A 20,879-nucleotide genomic window follows, 5' to 3' on the forward strand; every position below is an offset into this window, starting at 1 on the left:
AACTTGTGTAGGGGTTGTGTATGCAGTCACAATCACTGTGAGTTCATATGTGCACCTGCCCTGTTGTGTCTGGAAAATATGTGCAGAATGTATGTGCTTGACTGCATGTGCCCTTGCGTGTGTGTGTGTGTGTGTGTGTGTGTGTGTGTGTGTGTGTGTGAGAGAGAGAGAGAGAGAGAGAGAGAGAGAGAGAGAGAGAGAGAGAGAGAGAGAAACAACTGTGTGGAGATTATCTTTCTCTTCGTTCACATCTACATAGGTTCTGGGGATTGAACTTTGGTTCTAGGCTAGTGTGACAAATTCCTTTTCTTCTGCATTATCTCTGGTTCAGATTGTCTGTCTGTCTGTCTGTCTCTCTTTATTCTCTCATATACTATACCTTGATGGAAGTTTCTCCTCCCTCCTTTCTTCCCAGTCCCTCTCTCCCACTTCTCCTCTCCTCCAGATCCTTAAGATGAAAAAATATAAGAAGAAAAGGGAACATCTTGAAGGAAGGTTGTCCTTGGTCACCACCCTGCTTCACCTTTGGAGAGAGGAGACATCTGAAGTGTGCTGGGAACAAGTGCCTGGTAGTTTCCCAAGGTCACCAGCAAGTCTGTGAAAGGGGCTGGCTTCTGATGGGGGCCTTCACCTCTCACTGTGCTCTTTCATGTACAGTGAACTGGACCTGTTCTCCTGGAGGGGGCCTGGCCACCTCTGACATCCATGAACGTTTCTTGATTGTAAATGGAATTTTTTTTCCAATTCAGCAAAACTCACTCAAAGTCAGGATGCCTTGAACTTAAAATAAAGCCTTGTATTTATATAATAAATTCAACAATGAACAGTACTTTTATGTCTGTGGCCTCGTTTCACTCCTTTATAAGGTGCAGCTTACTTGTCTGTTTGCCACACTCAGAAACTAAGACAGAAAGGGAAGGTCAGTGCCCGCAAGCTGCTCACTGAGTTAGCGACAGGGAAGGGGCCAGAGCTAAGATCTCCTGCTAAACAATTCACTCCTTTCTCCCCCCAAAAACTCATCACCAAACACACAATTTTGAGAACATAGAGTGGATAAGCTCCCTCCCTTGTGGATCTTACATTCTAGTAGGGGAAATCAGACTGTAGACAAGAAAACATACCACACAATGCCGTGTAGCTGTGTGTGCTCTGTAGTAGCTATGCTTCTATGAAGAGAGGTAAGGTGGGTTTGTGGTTGGGGAGAGAGATAGTCCAGATGACTGTCTGTGGGGTCTCATTGGCAGAAGTAGAGTCCCGTGTGTGAGTTATGGGATACATAGATGGGGCACACTGAGCAAAGGCCTAGGGGTAGGAGGCTGCTTGGAATGCTCTAGAAACAACAAAGAAGCTGATGTGACTGCAAGGCATAGTGAGAAAGATTTCTGGTAGGAGATGAGGTCAGACAGGGGTTCAAGCTGGGTCACACACAGCTTGCATTAACTTATTTCTTTATTTATTTTATCCATTATAATTAGTACTGTGCTACAGGATGTTGAGCAGGGATTGTAAAAATCACATGCGTGTTTGGCTCCGTGGCTTAGGGAAAGTGACCACTGACATACAGAAATAGACTAGAAGAAAGAGTTGGGGAAGTGTGCCTGCAACAGGGAAACCTACAGCTGCCAGTGGAGGTCCATGCTCTGGACCTGGCTCTACCTCAGGACCCAAGGGCTTATCCATAACAACTTCTGAAAGGATGGACTGAATGATTCCAAGGCCGCCTGTTCCCACCAGCGCCTCTGACAGTCCATGACTCCTTTGAACTCTATTTTGTAGACCAGTTCAGTGTCAGTTCAGTCTCACTCAGCCTTTGTTCTTGCTTCCTCTTTAGGGATGCCATTTCTATTCTTGACCCTTTTCCATGGTCAGGATCCTAGCTAGCATAGCATCTCTCCAGAGAACTCACTCCTGTCCCCTCATCTGAAGCACCAGTTCCTGCCCTGCAGCAGACACTGTTCGCCCTCTTTATTTCCACTCCCCATTACACACTGCTATTCCATGTTATGCAGTAACCGCAAATACCTGCCACTCCGCCTGCATGCAGAGGAGGCCAGGCATGTTGGGCTCACATGCCCAGGGACATTGCTACACCAGTGACAGCTGTGGAGTTAGTAGATGCCAGCCCAGTATCTTCTGCTGGTGCCTAAGGTGGTGGACTATTCCATGTTGACATCCAGAGCTGAAGTGAGAGGTGGGACTTCCTGAGAATTTGCCTCCCTTCATTACTGTGTGTCCCTACTGTGTTTCTGAGATTGGCACCTAGCGATTGCTTCTTCCTGAAGCCTTGCTTCGGGCCCTGTTTGTGGGAGAACCCCAGTTGGGTTTCTTCCAACACTCAGTCTGGCTCATTCTAATGTCATGACTACTGCATTTGTGGAGCACCTGTCACCACTGAGAGCATCTTTCCTTATTGTTCTTTTTGTCCTCTCTCTTCCCATTAACATGCCAACTACTGAAGGTGGGAACAGTTTCAATTTCTGTCTGGTTAACTGATGGGTCCTAGCACCTAGCATCTCCATACGTGCCCAGCCCAGATGCTCAATCCTTTCTTGCCTTGAGAATGAATAAAGCTAGAGACTGTCCCTCAAGCAGGTGTGCCAATTAGCCAGGGGAATCATGACCAGCAGGCAACAGCTGCCAGTGAGTGATTTTAATCAGTTGAGATTACCTTGTACCAACGCCACAGTTCAGAGTGACACAGAGGTAACTTGTGCAGTGGTACCAGCCAGCTGTTCTTAAAGGCATTTGGTGGCAGTATACCATGTAAGAGTACATCCCTCTTGCCACTGGTTAAAAGCCAGCACACAGTTGGGAGATTTTTCCCTACTCTTCAGAGACTTTTAAAAAGAACATCTTGTTCGCAAAATAGCGATTGAGAGAATGAAATGGAAATTATCTCTCACGGTCAGATCCTGTCACTTGCAATCTGTAACAAGTTCCCAGGCATCCCCACTGACTTTCCCTCCCCAGCATAATGAAGGCCAAGTGGAATGGTGATTTGTTCAAACAGAAGCGCAGCTCAGCTTTGTCACCAGCAAGCCTGATGACAATGTTAGTAGAGCCAATCCTGGGTCACACATAATCAAGTTGATGGGACTCTCCAAACCCACACTCACAACCCAGAAAGAGAACAGATACACACTTCACTTTGTGACAGTCACCACAAGAACCAAAACCAGGAAGCCACTTGGGAGTCAATGTACATTCAAGAGCTGCCGTCTCCCCTCCAATGCAAGATTGCATGCTGGGAATGAGAACACTGACCCCTAGGATGTCCTAATCACAAAAGAGACTCATAGTTACTAGGCTTGATTTCTCCACAATGTAAGAGCATAGACTTGGTCAATAGAGAAATGTGGTCTTGATTGAGAAGGGAAATAAAGGCATTTGCTCTTTGCCTGTTAGGAAATTGGGAGATCCAACTCTCTTTCCCCAGAACGTCTACTAAATAGGCTTAATTAAATCATTTTCCAATTTCCTTTTCTATTTTATTTAAAACCCATGAGGGTACTATTTGGTAAGTTGTGCATTTTCTTTATCTATCTTATTTATACCGTTATCTAATGTGTTTAAGGATGCCATGTTGTTAATTACGGCTCTTTAAAAGTTTCAGCTATTAAACTTTACTGTCATGATTTTCTTCAAGCCACGCTGTATATTTGATAATGTATCCCTAACTGCTGATTCCATTGTTCTAAACACCATTGTTGTTGAAAAAGAATTACAAAGGTTACAGGTGTTTGCTTTCTCAAGTACTTGTCACCCAAAGTTAGGCCTTCTACACTTCTACAGAATTAACTGTCCCCTGAGACCTGTCACCAGGTGCCTCTCTTTGAAGAGTGACTAATATCTAAAGTGGCTTGGTGACACATACCTGTAATCCCACCTTTTAGAAGGTAGAGGAAGGAGGATGAAGAATTAAAGACCAGCCTTGGCTGTATAGAGGTCTACTGCCGCCTGGGCCGTGAGGGACTCTGGGAAGAAGGTACTCCTGGGGCAGTCAGGTTGCCCTGCTTCTGTGTGCTTTTTCAATCTCTCTCTCTGTATCACAGTGGCTGCCCCATGCATGATTAATGAACAAGCAACATGGGAAGAATGTTCTGCCTCTTATTTTTATCCAGGGGCAGAGGGCATGGCTAAGGAAGTGCAGGCTTAAGGACGCTTCATAATCTGAGGGACACAGGGACTACCTGGTGTACATGAGGGTGCTTGTAGAATAGCTTCCCTGAAGGACTGTCAATCCACAGATCCAGGAAGGGAACAGGAGATCCTGATTTTGACAAAATGTTAATGCCAACAAGTCAAGACTCAGGGTTAAATATATTAAAATCATGAAGATAATTATCAGAAGAATTAAACAAAAATAGCATAACCCTAGTCATTAAGGAGAGGCAGGGTAAGTTTGAGGGGTGATTTGAAATGTTCCATTGCATAGTTAATGGGAGCCATAGATGGTGATGGGTTAATGAGGTAAGACAAAGAGGTGCAGGCGTGTTGTGTAGACATGTGGGAGAAATAGCCTGAATAACGGAATATGGGGAAGGCGCAACTTCATATTTCTAAGAAGCTTGAGATTGGTTTGGGCCCCAGGACCAGGGGTGGAGAAAGAAAGAAAATGCAGGTTTTTGCTTGTTATATTTTAGATACTTCTGTCATAAACTTTTACCCTTTAAATGCCATTAGAAAACAACAACAGACCTTGAATAAAGCTAATGTGCTCTCTGGTTGGATGTCATTGTAGTTCCTGGGAGAAGGGGTCAGTGAAGTCACAGGATGGGGTGCTGGGGAGGTAGTAGCATTTGAGGATCTCAGAGCTCAGCCTACTCTGCCATCTCTCAGCAGTAGACCTCAGCATAGTTCCAAAGCACAGCTCATAAGACTAATAAAATGATGGTGGTATGTGTTCGTAATCTAACTTTATCTAAACCACCTTTTCGAGATTGTGGGGTTACTGCTGTAGAGAAATAAAAATTAAGCAAGCAGTCAAGAGTTATCCTGGGGCATATTTTAAGTCTTTCCTAGTTCTCCTCCCAAGCCGGACATTCAGTTTAACATTTTGTATATGTCATCCAGCTTAATCCTGCGTGTGGTCTGAGAGACAACTGGAAAGTAGGTCCAGTAGCTCATTTGCATAAGCCACCGAAAGGATTCAACCTGGTTTCTGCTTCAACTTGGTTCAGAACCTCTGTGAACTCCCTAACCACACAATTTGACTTCCTTACCAACAATAACACTGCCAGCTCATGGGGAACACGGGACCTTAGATTTAGGAGGATGGATCCATTACAGCAGTCAAAGAGGACCAAAGCTCCTCCCATAACAGGGGACAGTTAGCATCCCAGAAAAAATGTTGTCTGGCTGGAGCAGCCTTTAACAGTGGCCTGTAAGCATAACTGTTAGATTTCTCCTGGACACAACCGTCTCTGACTTCTGTGCAGATATATCTTAAGTGTTGATTTATCTGGAGCCTGTAAATGATCCTGCTACCCTTCGTCCATGCCCAAGGCCTAAGGGACAGCCCTTGGTGGAGGACCAGGCTGGGAGTGTAGCAGGTTTTGTGACTCAAGTCACAAGGCTACCTGGCTTTTTAGTGTAAATTCTGGGGATTGAACTCAGATTCTTAAGCTTGTGAGGCAAACACTTTACTAACTAAGCCATCTCCCCAGCCCACAGCACAGCACTTTCAGGCTGACAGGCTTTGCCTTCAAAGCACAGTTTCCTTTTTGCTGAGATCCTTAAAAGAGGGTCACCCACCTGCTGTTCAGCCCTCACCATCCTGTCTGAGCTTGCATCACACCCAGCAGAAAGGAGAGGGGACATTCTGAAATGCTCAGATTCAGCATCGAGATGAAGGCTTATTAAACCAGCACCAGCTCTTGGGGAAAGGCCCTTCCATCCCAGCCCCTTGACATCAAGAGGAGGTAAGATCAGACTAAATCAAAAAACTTGTACTTTATACTCTGAATGGCACAGGTTGAGCATGTCAAGTTTCCCCAGAATTGTCAGAGAAATATCTCAGATGACAGTTCTGTGAGGTGAGCAGTCACAGGACTATACGGTTTGAAGTCTCCTTCTATTAGGAAGGGTTGGCAAGAGCAGAGAGGATTAGCTTGAAACATAATGGAAGACTGAGAGGGTAGGCGAAGGATGTGCTTGACTCTTGGGAGGGTTGTCATGGGAAAGAGGTGGGAAATTTGTTCTCTACGGCTCTGCCAAGACAGATGAACAGTCAGATATCAGGGGAGACTGACTTTTGTTAAATTGATAATACCAGCCATTGCATCTTTACATGAATCGGCCTGAACCAAACAAGGTAGCAGGCATTCCCATGGGGCCATTGCTTAGATGATCATATTTAAACCTTGTAAGCACATCAAGAAGCAGGTCCTTCTATTAACACTTGCAAACTGGGAATGAGAAAACTTAGTGGGTTGGCTTCTTTCAAACCAGTGTGGCTAGAGAGAGATGGAGAGGGTAAGGTGACTCTCCATCTTGACTTCCAGCCACCCACCTTCCTGTTTATTCCTCTCCTGTCCTGTGTAGGAGTCTGTGTTGGGACAGGAAGCTTTATCTTCACATGAGGGAGGTCTCTCAGAGACCAGGATGCTTAACTTCAGTGCCTCTAATGTATGCTGCCAAGTGGAGCATTAGCTTCTGGGCCCTCTATTTCTGTATTTATTTGTTATCTGAGGTTCTGAGCTCCTCAAAGGCAGAGACCACAGCCCCACAGGGTCCACAAACAGTGCCTGGTTCTGGGTGGTGTCTTAGTTAGGGTTTTATTGATGTGAAGAGACACCATGACCAAGGCAACATTTATAAGGACAACATTTAGTTGGGGCTGGCTTACAGGTTCAGGGGTTCAGTCCATGGTGGAAATCATGGCAGTGTGCAGGCAGACATGATGCTGGAGGAGCCAAGGGTTCTGTATCTTGATCCTAAGGCTGCCAGGAGGAGGCTGTCTTTCCACACTGGGCAGAGCTTGAGCATAGAAACCTCAAAGCCCATCCCCACAGTGACACATTTTCTCCAACAAGGCCACATCTCCTAATTGTGCCACTCCCATGGGCCAAGCATTCATACATACGAGTCTGGGGGTAGGGGGGCAGGCAAACCTATTCAAACATCCACAGGCAGTATGTTAAGAACATGCAGAGAAGAGAAGAAACAGAACTCTCTCTGTTCCTGACTTCCTTGCAAGCGTTACTCCTTTTATCACCTGGCCTCAGCCTTTGTCTCAAGGACTAAAGGGGTCTTTTGATTGACTTTTCTATGTATGTTTGTGAACCAGGTCAGAGATACAAGTGCTAGAAAGGGAGCTTTAGGGATAATCACATAACTTCTTGCTTTGTCTTTGAAGGTCATGAGCTGTCCCCCCCCCCGCCCCAGGGCATCTGTCTTAACCTTTACTTGCACTTGGAATTGCCTTATTAAAGACACCTGTCAGATCAATAATGCTTCAAGATATGTCCCAGACACAGGCTGGGTCACCATGCTGTGTTGGTGAGAGATCGCCATGCTACATTAGGGAAAGGAACAGAAGACAGAGGCCCACCTTCTGACTCTCATGCCTGCCAAGACAGTCTTGCTTTTAATCTTTTACACAGGAGGGCTTCTCCCCAAGATTCTCTTCAAAAGTAGAGCTTCAACTCCAAAAGTGTGAAGACTTCGGGGCCAGCTGACTTCTCTCCTGAGGGTGTTTTGGCTTTGCCTACAATTCTATGATCACACAGGTGTGTGCTGATGAATATTGATAAAAGGGAACCTGTGAAATACTCTTCAGCTGACGACTTGATTGTGTCCTCAAACATCCGTGTCTTTGCATAAACATCTTCACATTTTCCCATGTAAGCCACCTTAACAAGCCAATCCTTTAAGGCTCCCTCATCCCACATAATCTCTGGTAACACACAAGCTTATATGGTCTCTAATAAGTCAACAGAACGTTGGAGCTGTCCAAAAGTCAGCTAATCGCCATGCCACCCACATTGGAACAAAGCACTAGTATTGACTTATCCAGTCCTGTTTGAAGTCAGGAAGGGAGGGAGCTGTATATTCGGCTATCTGCACAACATTAGGCTGATCCTGCACATGGCCACCATAGACAGAATAATATAAAGGTTACTCAAGATCAGCCGATGTTTTTCAGTCCTGAGATGTAGGATAAACTGCTGACAGTTTGTGGTAGGTCAAGAATCCTCAGCAGTGGGTAATGCAAGGTTTGGAGGTGCCCTACATGGTCTGAGATTGCGCTGTCTTCCAGAGAATGCCATCACCTTACCTCTGCCCTGATTGGGGTTGTGGCTGACTCTTGACCTAATGAACTTCAGAATGAGGTCACCCTTTTAAACTCACTTGGCATAGGGTGACTTCTTATGTTTAGAATTACTGGCGGACCTCAACCAATATCTTCCTGTATAGTCTCAACATCCCTATGCAAAGAAAGCCAGGTAGGACTTCCAGAATAACATATTTTTGTAAAATGATGATTTATTCATTCACAAGCCTTCATGTAGAAGGTACCCACTGAATGCATGGAGTAAAATGGATGAAAATATAAAGAAATGGTAAATTTGAGACCTACTGAAAAAAACTATGTATCAAATAACACTGGGGACTCCAGGTTGCAGTTTTAGCCCATCCTTTGGGGAGACTCCTGATGGCTTCTCTGAGCAGGAGTGTCCCTATTGCAGGGGCTGGTAAGACAAGAATTCTTAGGGACCTTTAGTCCCAGCTCTCTCAGGTTCTTGAAACCAAGTAGAGGGCACTTTTTTTTCCTCCCATGCTGGTGTGTGGTGCCTCATCTTGATATCGCCTGGATATCTTGAAGTTTCCAAGTTTCTCTCCTCTGCTGTCTCATGTCTCAGATGATTTCTGTAGATCTGTGAAACTGTTATAGACATTGTCCCCTCACCTTTGTTTCTGTTTCACCCAATTTCTGTGGATACGAACTCGAGTTCTAACACAGAATAGCTTTAATCCCTGAGCCATTCTCTAGCTCTTCTGTGCTTATTTTATCAGACACAAAATGCTGTTTGTAAATCCGTGTGGCATGAGTACAGATGCTTGTGAGGAAGCACGTCAACGCTTCACTCCTTCCTGCCTTTCCTCAGTGACTTTTCAAAGAAATTCATTTTTTTTTTTTCAGCATCATGCAGATCTGCATTGATCCTAATCTCAATTATGGTAAGTGGAAGGTACTTGGGGATATGGTGGCATATAACAGGGAGATGAAGTTTGATGTAGGAGAGGCCTGAGGGACCTCAAAGATGCAATGTCGTCTGCAGATAGGAATGCTAGTAATGATGATGATGATGATGATGATGATGATGATGATGATGACACTGATAATGGTAATTACAGTGGTAATTGCTGACACTTATTAAGTGCCCATTTGGGGTCATGTGTTACTCTAAGCACGTCCTAATCATCATCTTGTTTAATTCTCATAGTATTACTGGAGGAGGCAGCTAATATTTTTTACTTCTTTTTAGATATAAGCAACGGGACCTCAGAGAGTGTAAGGGATTTGACTAATGCCACTCAGCTGATAAGTACAAGCCAGAAATCCAACCCAGGTCTGTCCAATAGGAGAGCCATCCTTTTCAACAATGCTTATTCCGCCTGCCTGCCTCAACAGATGCTTCTGAAGCAAATGTGACCCACATGGTGCTGAGGGAAGGAGAGTGGGTGAGCTAGGGTTTACAGAAGGACCCTACAGATTTCTCAGTGTGGGTGAGCAAGAGACTGAAGAACAGTTTCTCCTCAGGCTGAGGAAACCACCTGGGGGTATGAACTAGCTTCTGTATGGTCCAAAACTTCCAACTTTATCTAAATGCCTCTGGAGTTAGTGGTGGCCACAGGGTATAAATAGATGGCTGCCCTGGACCTGAAGATCCTCAGAAAGCCAATGGGTGACCAGAGGCCACCATCCCTTCCTCAGCTTCTATTAGACTAGAAGGGGTTGTTTGAATGACACTCTGCTGAGTTTGCATTCTGGATTTATTGCTGTCATTGAACTTCACCTTCTTGACAGGCACCTGCTCCTACACCTGTCTCCCCAACTGTTCTGTGCCCAAGTGTCACAGGTTACAGTAGTGAGAACATGAATCCTGAGCTTCTGTGGACTGTGGGGAAGCCTATCTCCTCCATTTCATAAATGTGGTAGTCCTGGGGGAGTCATCTTATCTTTGTTTTTTTTTTTTTTATTTGAAGAGGTCATTGTAATAGCAGCTACAAGGGCCCAGCAAGAGGATCAGGATATAAAGTCAGAGTTGGATGGAGAGTGTGAAAATGTGTTTTTGGAGGAGATAAGCAGAGAGAGGCAAAAAGCAGGGATGTGGTTGTCTTGACAGGGTGTGGCGGGGCAAGATAGATTCGAGTCAATGCTTAGAGATCTCTCTCGGTCATACGATGAAGACACACTAAACTGATCGTGGACAGGAGGAGACACATGCCTGAAACTAAATCTGACCAAGGACTCAAGGCTAGGGAGCTTATAAGCCTCATAGATGAACCTATTACTATCACTTTGCTAAATGACTGATCTCTAAAGATTTGTCTTTTACCCATTGGTTAGTGCACATCACAGACCTCAGAAAGGAAGTTGGTTTGTGCAGTGAACAGGGGTTACCACAGAAACTCCCAACTAGCCAAGGTGAAGAGGACAAGTGTTTTTTGAACAAGTGGGACATTGATATCATATCCCCTCCCTGCAAAGATCAGGGACCGTTTTGAAAGTGTAGGTGTAAAGACAATAAGAACCAGAGGTTGGGAGGATTGCTGTGAAAGTCTTTGGGACACAACAGGATCAAGGTACCCATGAAGATGTTCCCTGAAGAAGACCTGAACAAAGTCAGGTCTTTCAAGATTCTAGCATGGACAGGAGAGGGGCTTACAAATTCATATCTCTAACTATTGACAAGGCAATGTTAATAACTGATGATGTCTGGAACAAGGAGAGTCAGTATTTTTAAGTCTGTGTGTGGCTCCTGGTAGGTCAATCATGCTCCAGTGGAGAGTCTCTTATTCCAGAATATATATTACAGAAATTAGACTCTGTAGGTTATTAAAAAAATAAACAGGAGAGGACACAAATGTGGGAGGGGTGGAGAGGTGGGGGTGGGCCTGGGGGAGCCTGGAGGAAGGAGAAATAGTGGGAAAATATGATCAAAACATATTGCATAACTGCATGATATTCTCAAAGAATTAAGGAAAGTATTATATTTCTAAAAAACTGATTGTGGAAATGTACAAATCTGTGAACATATCAAGAATTCATGGACTATTTACTTTCAGCAGATAAATAGTATAAAACATGGATTATATCTCAAAAGAATGGCTTTGGGAAAAGGAAGGTGTAGTGATATAACACTCTAAGGTCTGTATTGTTCAAATTCACTTGATGGACTGTTGCATTAATGTTCATCTAAGTTGTTAATAATGTAAATTAAGAATAGATGTATAAGCATGCATGTGCACATATACACATATAAATGATATATGTGCATACACAATAGTCTAAAAAATTTTTAGTAAAAATTCTTCACCTATGGTAAGTCCCTATTGCTGAAGATACAATGCACTTCAGACACAGGGCTCAGAGGCCCCAGAGCTGGAGCTGACTTGAAAGCCTACTCCTTAAAGACTAGTTTTTATGGTACCAGGAAGCACCATGCAGGTTTCCAAAGGAAGGAAGCAACCATTGGTCCTACCCGGCTATGATATCTATGAACCACAACAAGAACCAACATGGCGCAATAACCCTAAACATGCACTAGTGGCACACATACCTTGGTGGTAACCAACAGCTCTCTAATTGGACTTAATGTCCACTTAACAGAGGAAGATCATGCTTGGTACTGGAAAACTAGCTAACTACCCAGGCTTAGTGAAGTCATAGATCTTTGAGAAGCTACAGCCACCATTAACTACATTCTAAATATTTGTTCTTATACCCACAGATAAGTGTAATATTCACCCATCATTTAAAAAGCTTCTGTTTGTAACAGATGAGAACCACTACAGAAAATCACCAGCCAAATTGCAGGGTTGTGAAGCTCAGTCCCAATGGATACATCTACAACGAAACTCCTGCACTTAAGGCTCAGTGATCATTGTAGAAGAGAGAGTAGGGAGTTCATATGAGTCAGAAAAACAAGGAGTTTGCTGTGGGATTGTGTCTCCTAGGAATATCAGAAGCTACACCCATAAAGTCTTACCAACATGGCAGCCCAAACGTGAGCTGAACAAGTATCACAGCAGTAGACATACTAACAAGGATGGGGAAAAGCTCAGGAGTCCTTAACCCCATGTAGAGAACTAAGAAAGGCTGAGAGTGGGAGGACAGCACACCGATTGGTTATCCACTACCCAATGATCAGCTCTGAAAACATACTTGTGAGTAACATTGTATAGACCAAGCAGGGTGTATTTGTGAATATATGTTATTAATAAAAGAGAGTAGGGAGTGGTACCTGAGAGGATTTAGAGGGAGGAAAAGGGAAGGGGGAAGATTTAATTAAATTATAATCTCAAAATATAAAAGAAATAATTAAAAAATAATTCCCACCAGGGTGGTACACTTGACTTCTTAAGACACGGAGTCATCAGGCAATACATTTGGTCCTTTCTTGATGACAACCATAAGAAGACAGAGGGATACTATTTCTAATTGACAAATGAGTAAACTGAGGTCTGAGGCTTGGTGGCTAGCAGAAAGCTTGCCAAGCAAGAGTGACATTGGGGCACAAAGCAGCATTTGGCTCCTTCGGACTCTTTTTTCATAAGCCTTTCCCTCCATCTATTTCACCTTCCTTCCCTCTCTGACAGTTTTCCATGGGTTGTGATTTGAATCCTGCAGCATTCTCCAAAGTGACCAGAGGAAAGATTTCTGGGGCTTGCTCTGAAACCCAGACCTTCTGACCCAGTGGAAAGGACTGTGAAGCATGCTTATTCTTTCCAAAGGGTTTCTGTTCCTTAATCTATAATTGCACCCCTAGCTTCAGTGCCCCGAAGAAGAGGGCCAGCTCCATGCAGCAGCAGGCTAATTATGTGGCTGAATTTCTAAAAATTATCATCTTATAAATTGTGATATTCCTCTGAAGGGGAGAGAAAACTGAGCACATTCTCCACCATCTTTCAAACTGAATTAATTAGGAATTTGAAGTCCAATTATCAGCTAATCTATTGGAACATGCCAGTCTTTTGTATCTGGTTGGTGTTTGTAATTTGCAGCCGATTAGTGGCAGTTGTGAGGATCTGAGAATTCATTAGGTCAGAAGAAGAAAAATGTGGATCAGAAGGGTAGGGTATCCCAAGGGGCTGCTGTGGCTAAGGGGTCACTTGGTGACAGTTGAGGGTTGGTGGTGAGTTCTTCCTTCAAAGGCTCTGAGACCAGTGGGTCATTTCTGTGGTTTGAACAGAGGTAATTGCTTCTGCATCTGCACAGGTTCTGTGCCTTCCCAAGCAGCCAGTGTCCTGGAGCAGTAGATGCTGTCACCAACCTTCAGTGCTAGCCTACCTACACTCCTTGCTGCTGCATGACACTGGCTGAGCCATACTCCCTTGATGATTCTGTCTCCCTACAAGTAACAGAGATTCTGGTGGAACTGACTTCCATGGTCCCATCCAGCACCATGGATCCGGGATATGAGGGATATTATAGGTTTCCTCAGTTCTAAAGAACAATTTTATTTTTGCAAATGGTCTTTTATGGCTGAGATCCTTGGCTTCCACATAAAGATTCCAAACACCATTCATTAAAATGCAATAAAATATCTTGAAAAGATGATGGATTTAGCCATTGACACCTGAATCTAAATTAACCTTTTGCATTAAACCCTTCTGAGTTCCAATCCTGACTTTGAAGCAATGGGGCAGCCAAGGCAAGGGAGGTTTAGAGGGTAGAAAGAGGGAAAGCCAGGATAAGCTAAGGCTGGAGAGCAGACAGGGCAGAATGTAAGGGTTAGCCACATGTCTGTACCCCACATTTCGACACAGACCATGTGCCTTAATTCAACTAATGACGTTTTTGCACAGTATTCTATAAAATACCAACCATTCTCTCTCTCTCTCTCTCTCTCTCTCTCTCTCTCTCTCTCTCTCTCTCTCTCTCTTTCTTTCTTTCTTTCTTTCTTTCTTTCTTTCTTTCTTTCTTTCTTTCTCTCTTCCCTGCATTGCTCAGAACAAGATAGCTCAACTAAAACTGAATGTGGCTATATGTTTAGCTCAGTAAGTTTAACATTTAAATTTTTCTTACAGATTAAAACATGGTAAACATCACAACTGAACAGAACGGGAAAAGTTAAGAAGACAGACAAGGGCAGTGAAGACACTTGGAACAAGGAGTGAACATCCAATGGAAGTGGATTCACAGCCGTATGTTATGGGTTCAGGTTTGATGGCGGTTGCAGTCACTTTGGGAAAGAACTGTGGAGTTTAGGAAAGTGTTAAGCACAGACTTTAGTGCACAACCCAGCAGTCCCCTGCCTAAGTGTATCTCACAGATGTTTTCATACTAGTCCTGAGGTGATAATGACTTAGAAGTCCACCAGTTGTGCAATGGATATGCAAAACAGGCTCTCTATAATGGACTACTATCTGGCAATACAAAAGGAATGCACCAAGATAGAAGGTACATTAGTGACAGTGTCGGGCTGGAGGAGCTTGGAGAGTGAGTCATGTATTGACTATTGATAAGCATGGGTTTCTTGGGGGGCGTGATGAAGTGTTTAAAATGAAGGTGTGATGGCTTCGTAACCCCCACAAAGATACAAAGAACCATAGAATTGAGCTCTGTAAGTTAGTGTGTGGTGTTGTGTGGTCTATGGATTTAATCTTAAGAAAGTCTCTAAAATATGGGTCTGAGTACAAAAGAATATGGCGTTTGACTATGGAGCCAGAATAAGAGCCAGAATTTTGACTATGGAGAATAAGAGCTAGGAGAAACAACATTTATGACATAAAAGATAAAAGTGGGAACCATGACACAGGAAAACTAGACTTGACAGAAATGGCAATTGCCAGGAAAAGCTTACACAGATGCAGTGTATGTAAAAAGTATATGCACGTAAAGGATTTGAAAAACCAAACCATCGTTGTGGCATGCGGAATAATAGCACCCGATAAACAACTACGGTGTGCTGAAGTGCAAACATTTTTTAAGACACAGGCTTATCTAGACTGTATATAAAATGAGAAAAAACCCATAAAAACATCACTAAATTGATATTAACACAGGACACACTTTAAGATGGTTCCTGGTTAAAGACTTGTCAATTTTAACATAATGATGATTTAAATGTCTGAACTCATGAGTAGTAAAACAACTATGACGTTCAAAAACAGTTGGATCCAGACATTTAATGTCCATTCCAAGATGTGGTGATCTTTCCTCACTCCTAAAGCTAGAGCTGTTAAGAGGGTATTAGAATGAGGGATAAAGGCCTGCACTCCAGCCTCCAGCAAGCTGTCTCCCAAGGACAGCTAGCTCCCAAGCTCATGGGCAGAGTGAGAGACAGTCTGCACTGGCTTGACCTCTGGGCATGTCTGTGAGCGATTCTTTCTTAATCAAGTGATTGCTATGCAAAGCCCCAGCCCACTGTGGGTGGCACTGTTGCTTAATCAGGGGTCCCCGAATTTAATAAAAGTGGGGAAGTTAAGCTGAGCACACACAAGTGAGTCCATTTCATGGGTGAGAACCTGTAACTATAAGCTGAAACAACAGACTTTGTCCCTTAAATTACTTTTTGACAGAGTGTTTCCCCCGACCCACCCCCCAGCAACAGAAAAGAAACCAGAGCAGAAGGGAGGGGGAAAGAGTTACATTTGGTGTCTCTGAGCCTTAGTGATGCCGCAGGGAATTGCCCCCTCCTCCCACATGGTTCACATCAGGTGGGTGTGAAGCAAGCTTGGGCTCGGGTGTGGGAAGCACAGGACTGGACAGCTTGTCCTGCTCTACTCACCAGATTGGCGAGGATGTAGTGGTACCCGATGCCGTTCTTTTCCAGCTTCACAATCTGAAAGACACAATGCGAGGGTACTCATCAGTCACACCGACGGCTATAGTGACAAAAGCAGTGCCGAGAGCAGCTGCTGGTCACCAGCTACTTACAACATGCCTTCTCTGTCCTGAGCACATAAAATCGTAACGTCCATACCAGGCACCGATGGTGATGCTGTTAGCACCTGTGAGAGATGAGGAAGAGCCATGCAGAGTAACTCAAGCCCCTTCAAATGGTGCAGCTACAGAAAGGTGAATACAGGATCTGAAATCACGATTGCCTAGTTTTAGGGGTGATGAGATTGTCATGACCCAAGGAAGGAGCCTGGGTGCTCGCTGCACTCTTCCCACAAAGCTTTCCTCACACATGGCTTAGGAATCTTACGTTGTGTGGAATTGGCTGATATTCACAGTGGCGTGTGACAGGGCCTCTCGGGCCCTGGGCATGAAACCACATGCAGACACCATCTCTGCTTTCTGCCTTTGAAATTCTGTGTGTCTTCTCCCTAAGTGGTTTAGTACTCAGATATCAATAGATAATTTAACATGAGCATTGGGAGGGAAGACTGAATTACTCTCTCTAATCCCTCAATGTATTGGATGGAATTGGCCTGAAGTGGGCAAGTGATTTTCCCAGACTCCTGTGTGGTCTGCTGGTAATTGAAAGACAGGGGTCTCTGATGCCAAACACTCTCTCTGCATGGCACCAGGTTACTATTAATGGAAACAGCTTGGTTTCCCAGATGCTTCCTGTCTTTTTAATTTTTGTTTTATTGCTTGATTGTGCATTTCTGTTTGTGTGCGTTAGTATACACATAAGCATGTGTGTGGGCACACATATGTGTACATGCATGTAGAGGCCAGAGGTTGATGGTGGGTATCTTACTTGGCTATTTCTATCTTATATATTGGGGCAGTATCTCTCACTTGAAGCAAGAGCTTGCCAAGTCAGCAAGCATGGGGTATCCAGCTTGCCCTGGGATCCCCTCTCTGCCTCCTGAAGAGTGGGATTAGAGCCGAGCAGGTACCCAGTATTTATGTGGGTGTCCCAGATTAGGACTCTGCTCCTCGAATTTGTACTGTAAGCACTTTAGCCCCGGAATCATATCCCCAGCCCCTCCCCCCACCACACTGCAAATGCCGGCTGTCCTAAATTATCTTGAAGTCAGGGAAAATATTTGTGGAGAGAGCATCCCCAGGTTTGCTGGGACTGCTTGACACACCACTCAGGAGGAATGGCTGAGGCCGCACACCTTGGTTCTGGCCACAGCGAGCCTGATATTAACTTGATCTATTTCTTCCTTCCTTTCTTTCTTTTTTTTTTTTTTTTTTTTTTTTGGTAAATCATCGGATTGGATTTGTATACCCTGCTTGATGCCTCTCCCCTGTGCACTGCTACAAAGAGACATGAAATATATGAGAGGCACCCAAGCTCCTGGCCTAACTGAATAAATTCTCAAGGTTATTAAAATCCACACTCAGACATCTCCTTAATTGGATGTATGTGCATAACGGCTCACTTTTTTTTTTTATGTGGGGAATAATGAAATGCATGCTCATACGATGCGCGTGCTGGCATAGTGGTGAAACTGAAATTCCAGACATTGGAGCTCAGAAACCACCAAGGTGATGGTTTTATTAATAACTCTTCATTATTTTTCCATTTTCTTGTCAAATGGCATGCCATCTCTTCAACAAGGAGATACCTTTATCAAAAGCCCATTCAGCTTCCAATAAACACAAAACAGCAAATAAAGATATTTCAGAGCCCATGACACTCAGGGAGTGTAGCCACGGAAAAATTTTGCTACATAGGAATGCAGAAGGAGGCAGAGGAAAAATCAATAGAAGATGACTTTGGACCAATTAAAAGAGGGACATGCATCTCAACCTGATGGTGGCTTCCACATGGGTCCTATCCAATGGCTGACTTATTACTTTGACGCATTTTATCTCAAAAATACTTATTAAACCCTAACTGCATGAAGCTGGTGCACAGTGGACCGGGAATGAAATAAGTTATTTGATATGGGAGGCTTCTCACAGAAAACAGGACACAGGTAAATGCTTGCAAGGTCACTTACTGAAAAGGGTATTGTGAAGGTAGGGTTCTTCCCCTCGGTGACCTCACGGACTTTATCACCAGGGAACATTCTTTGGACTTTCTTTGTCCATAGACTATACAAGAATGGCCCTACGGTCTCCCCAACTCTCTGCATGTTTTCTGGAAGCCTTCTCACCTCACCCCTATGTGCAGCATTCTGTGACTAGTTCAACAAACACTCACTGACCACAGACTTATGTTAAGCACTGGATAATGTGCCGGGCTATGGCTCTGATAGCAAGGCAAGGTTCCAGTGACCTCGCTGAGCTGAGATGCAGTTTCAGGAGGAAGCCAGATGGTAAATGTATAAATAGATGAACGAAGAAGACGTCAGCAGGCCATAAACACCACAGAGATGATAAAACAGGGCCATGTGATGAATGGCCCTGGGAACTTCTAGGTGACTCTCACCTCGAATTCATTCTGCCCCCAGTGACTGGATTATATCATTTAGTGTCTTACATACTGGCAAAGATAATTATCCAAATAACCCTCTTTGCTATATGCATAGATATTTCAGGCTTATTTACTTCCATATCAATGTAAATTTATATACATTTATGTTTATTTTATACTATGTATGAGCGACCACATTTGTAAATATGCTTCACACGTGTGCAGTGACCATGGAGACCAGAAGAGCAGCAAGTGCCCTTGAACTACTGAATCATCTCTCCAGCCTCTGAAGTCATACATTTTTACGTTTTAAAATCCGTATTCTGCCTATGAGAGAAACTTGTAGCACTTAGCTTTCTGAGCCTGCCTTACCTCACTTAATAGAATACTCTCTAGTGCTGCCCAATTTCTGCAAATGAAAAAAACATTCATTTTTATTTCTGTCTGAGTGAAACCGCTTGGTGCATACAGCCCACTCCTTTCACTCATTCATCTGGTGGTGGGCACCTTGGATATTGTGAACAGTGCTGGACTAAGCACAGTGTCTACATCTCTGTGACAATCAAAGGTGTGTTTGGTGTGGCTGGATTGTACTTATATGTAGCTACATTTTCAAATTTTTGAGGAATGGTCATACTGGCCAGTTGACATTCCAGAAGTAGTATGTGCCTTGTTTTTTTTTTTTTTTCTTTATTTTTTAAATGAATTTTTACTAGCAGTTGTAGTATTTGGTTTCTTTATTCTTTTGTCTTCCAAGACAGGGTTTCACTATGTAGCTCTGGCTGGCCTGGAACTCTGTGTGTACCAGGCTGATCTCCAACTTACAGAAACTGCCTGCCTTTGCTTCCTGAATGCTGGAACTCAAAAGCATGAGTCCCCATACCCAGCCTTGTTTTCCTCATCTTAGCTATTATCTTTTTTATTCAAGAAGGAATCTTTATGTTTTATTTTGCATGTATCTGTGCACAGGTGTGTGCATATGAAGGTCAGAAGCCAACTTGCAGAAGTTGGTTGTCGTCTCTTTCCACCACGCAGTTTCCAAGACTCAAGTTTGAGTTTCTGGGCTTTGTTTCATGCATTTGTGCTCCCTGGGCTGTCTCAACAGCACAGTGTTAGCCGTTTTGACTGGAGTGAGCAGAAACTCAGTGCAGATTTGGTTTGTACTTCCTTCATGGCTAAGAATGTTGAACAGATTTCACCTATTTCCTGGTAATTTATGCTTCTTTTGAGAACAGTTTGTTTGCCTCGATGCTGCAGTTATTGATTGGATGACTTGTTTTTGTTTTTTCAGTATTGAACCTTATGTGTTTCTTGTACGTTCTGGATTTTAATCTCCTTGCAGATGAATCGTGAATAGTTTTATTCTCCTGTTCTGTGGGCTCTTTCCTCCCTTACTAATTGTCTCTTTTGAAGTCCAGAGGATTTTTAATTGTGTGTAATTCCATTTGTCACACCCTAACCTACCGGGGGCTTTTTACAGAGAGTCCTTGGGCAATCCTTACATTTAAGTGTTTTCCCTCCGATTTCATTTAGCAGATTCAGAGTTTGGGGTCTTAAATGAAGGTCTTTGATCTATTTTGGGTTTAGTTATTTATTTATATTTTACCGAGTGGAAGTGGGGGGGTTCACATTCATTTGACTACTTGTAGGTATCCAGTTTTTCCAGTCACCATTGACTGAAGAGGTTGCTCTTGCTCTGATGTGTGTTTCTGGCTCCACTCTTTAGATGGCATGGGTCTGTTTTTAGAGCCTCTGCTTTGTTTCATTAGTTGTCACATTTTTGTGCCATTACCATGTAGGGTTGGCCACTCTGTCCCTATGATATAATTTGAGGTCAGGAGCTGCATTTTCTATTGCTATGAAGAGGACCACTGGAATTTATGTGGACGTTGTGCTGACTTCAAAGGCCACTTTCAGCGCTTTGCCCATTTTCACATTATAATTCTGCTGACCCATGAGTGAGGGGAGACAGGGTCTCTTCCATCTCTATTTGTCTTATTCACTTATTCATCAATATTTTGAGCTTTAATTATAGAGGCCTTTTAACTCCCTGTTATGCTCATTCCTGGGTTGTTTCTGTTTGAGTTTGAAGTGTTCCCCATAGGCTTGCATGTTTGAACACTTTGGCTCCAGCTGATGGTGCTGTTTGAAGCGGTCATGGAGTCTTTAGGAGGTGTAACCTTGCTGGAGGAAGTCACTCATTGGGCATGGGCTTAGGAGTATTATAGCCTTGTCTTACTCCCAGTCCTCTGTCTGCTGTGCACAGTTGCTGTGTGATCAGCCAGCTCCCTGTTACTGCTGCCATGCCTTCCCTGCCTTCCTTCCCACCACGGGGGTCTGTCCATCTGGAATTGTGATCCAAAACAAACTCTTCCCTGA

General features: G+C 43.8%; 1 protein-coding gene across 2 annotated transcripts in view; it reads right to left on the reverse strand.

The window, feature by feature from the left end:
• The window catches only part of Gria1 (glutamate ionotropic receptor AMPA type subunit 1), a 318,930-nt gene that overhangs the window by 116,225 nt on the left and 181,826 nt on the right, over positions 1-20,879 (reverse strand). For both annotated transcript variants that reach the window (XM_034506141.2, XM_034506142.2), the window contains exon 5: positions 15,963-16,016. In XM_034506141.2, coding sequence (XP_034362032.1) covers positions 15,963-16,016 — 54 coding nt within the window. The remainder of the gene's footprint in view (positions 1-15,962; positions 16,017-20,879) is intronic.

The sequence above is a fragment of the Arvicanthis niloticus genome, chromosome 6 (genome assembly GCF_011762505.2).
Source record: "Arvicanthis niloticus isolate mArvNil1 chromosome 6, mArvNil1.pat.X, whole genome shotgun sequence".
NCBI classification, from domain to species: domain Eukaryota; kingdom Metazoa; phylum Chordata; class Mammalia; order Rodentia; family Muridae; genus Arvicanthis; species Arvicanthis niloticus.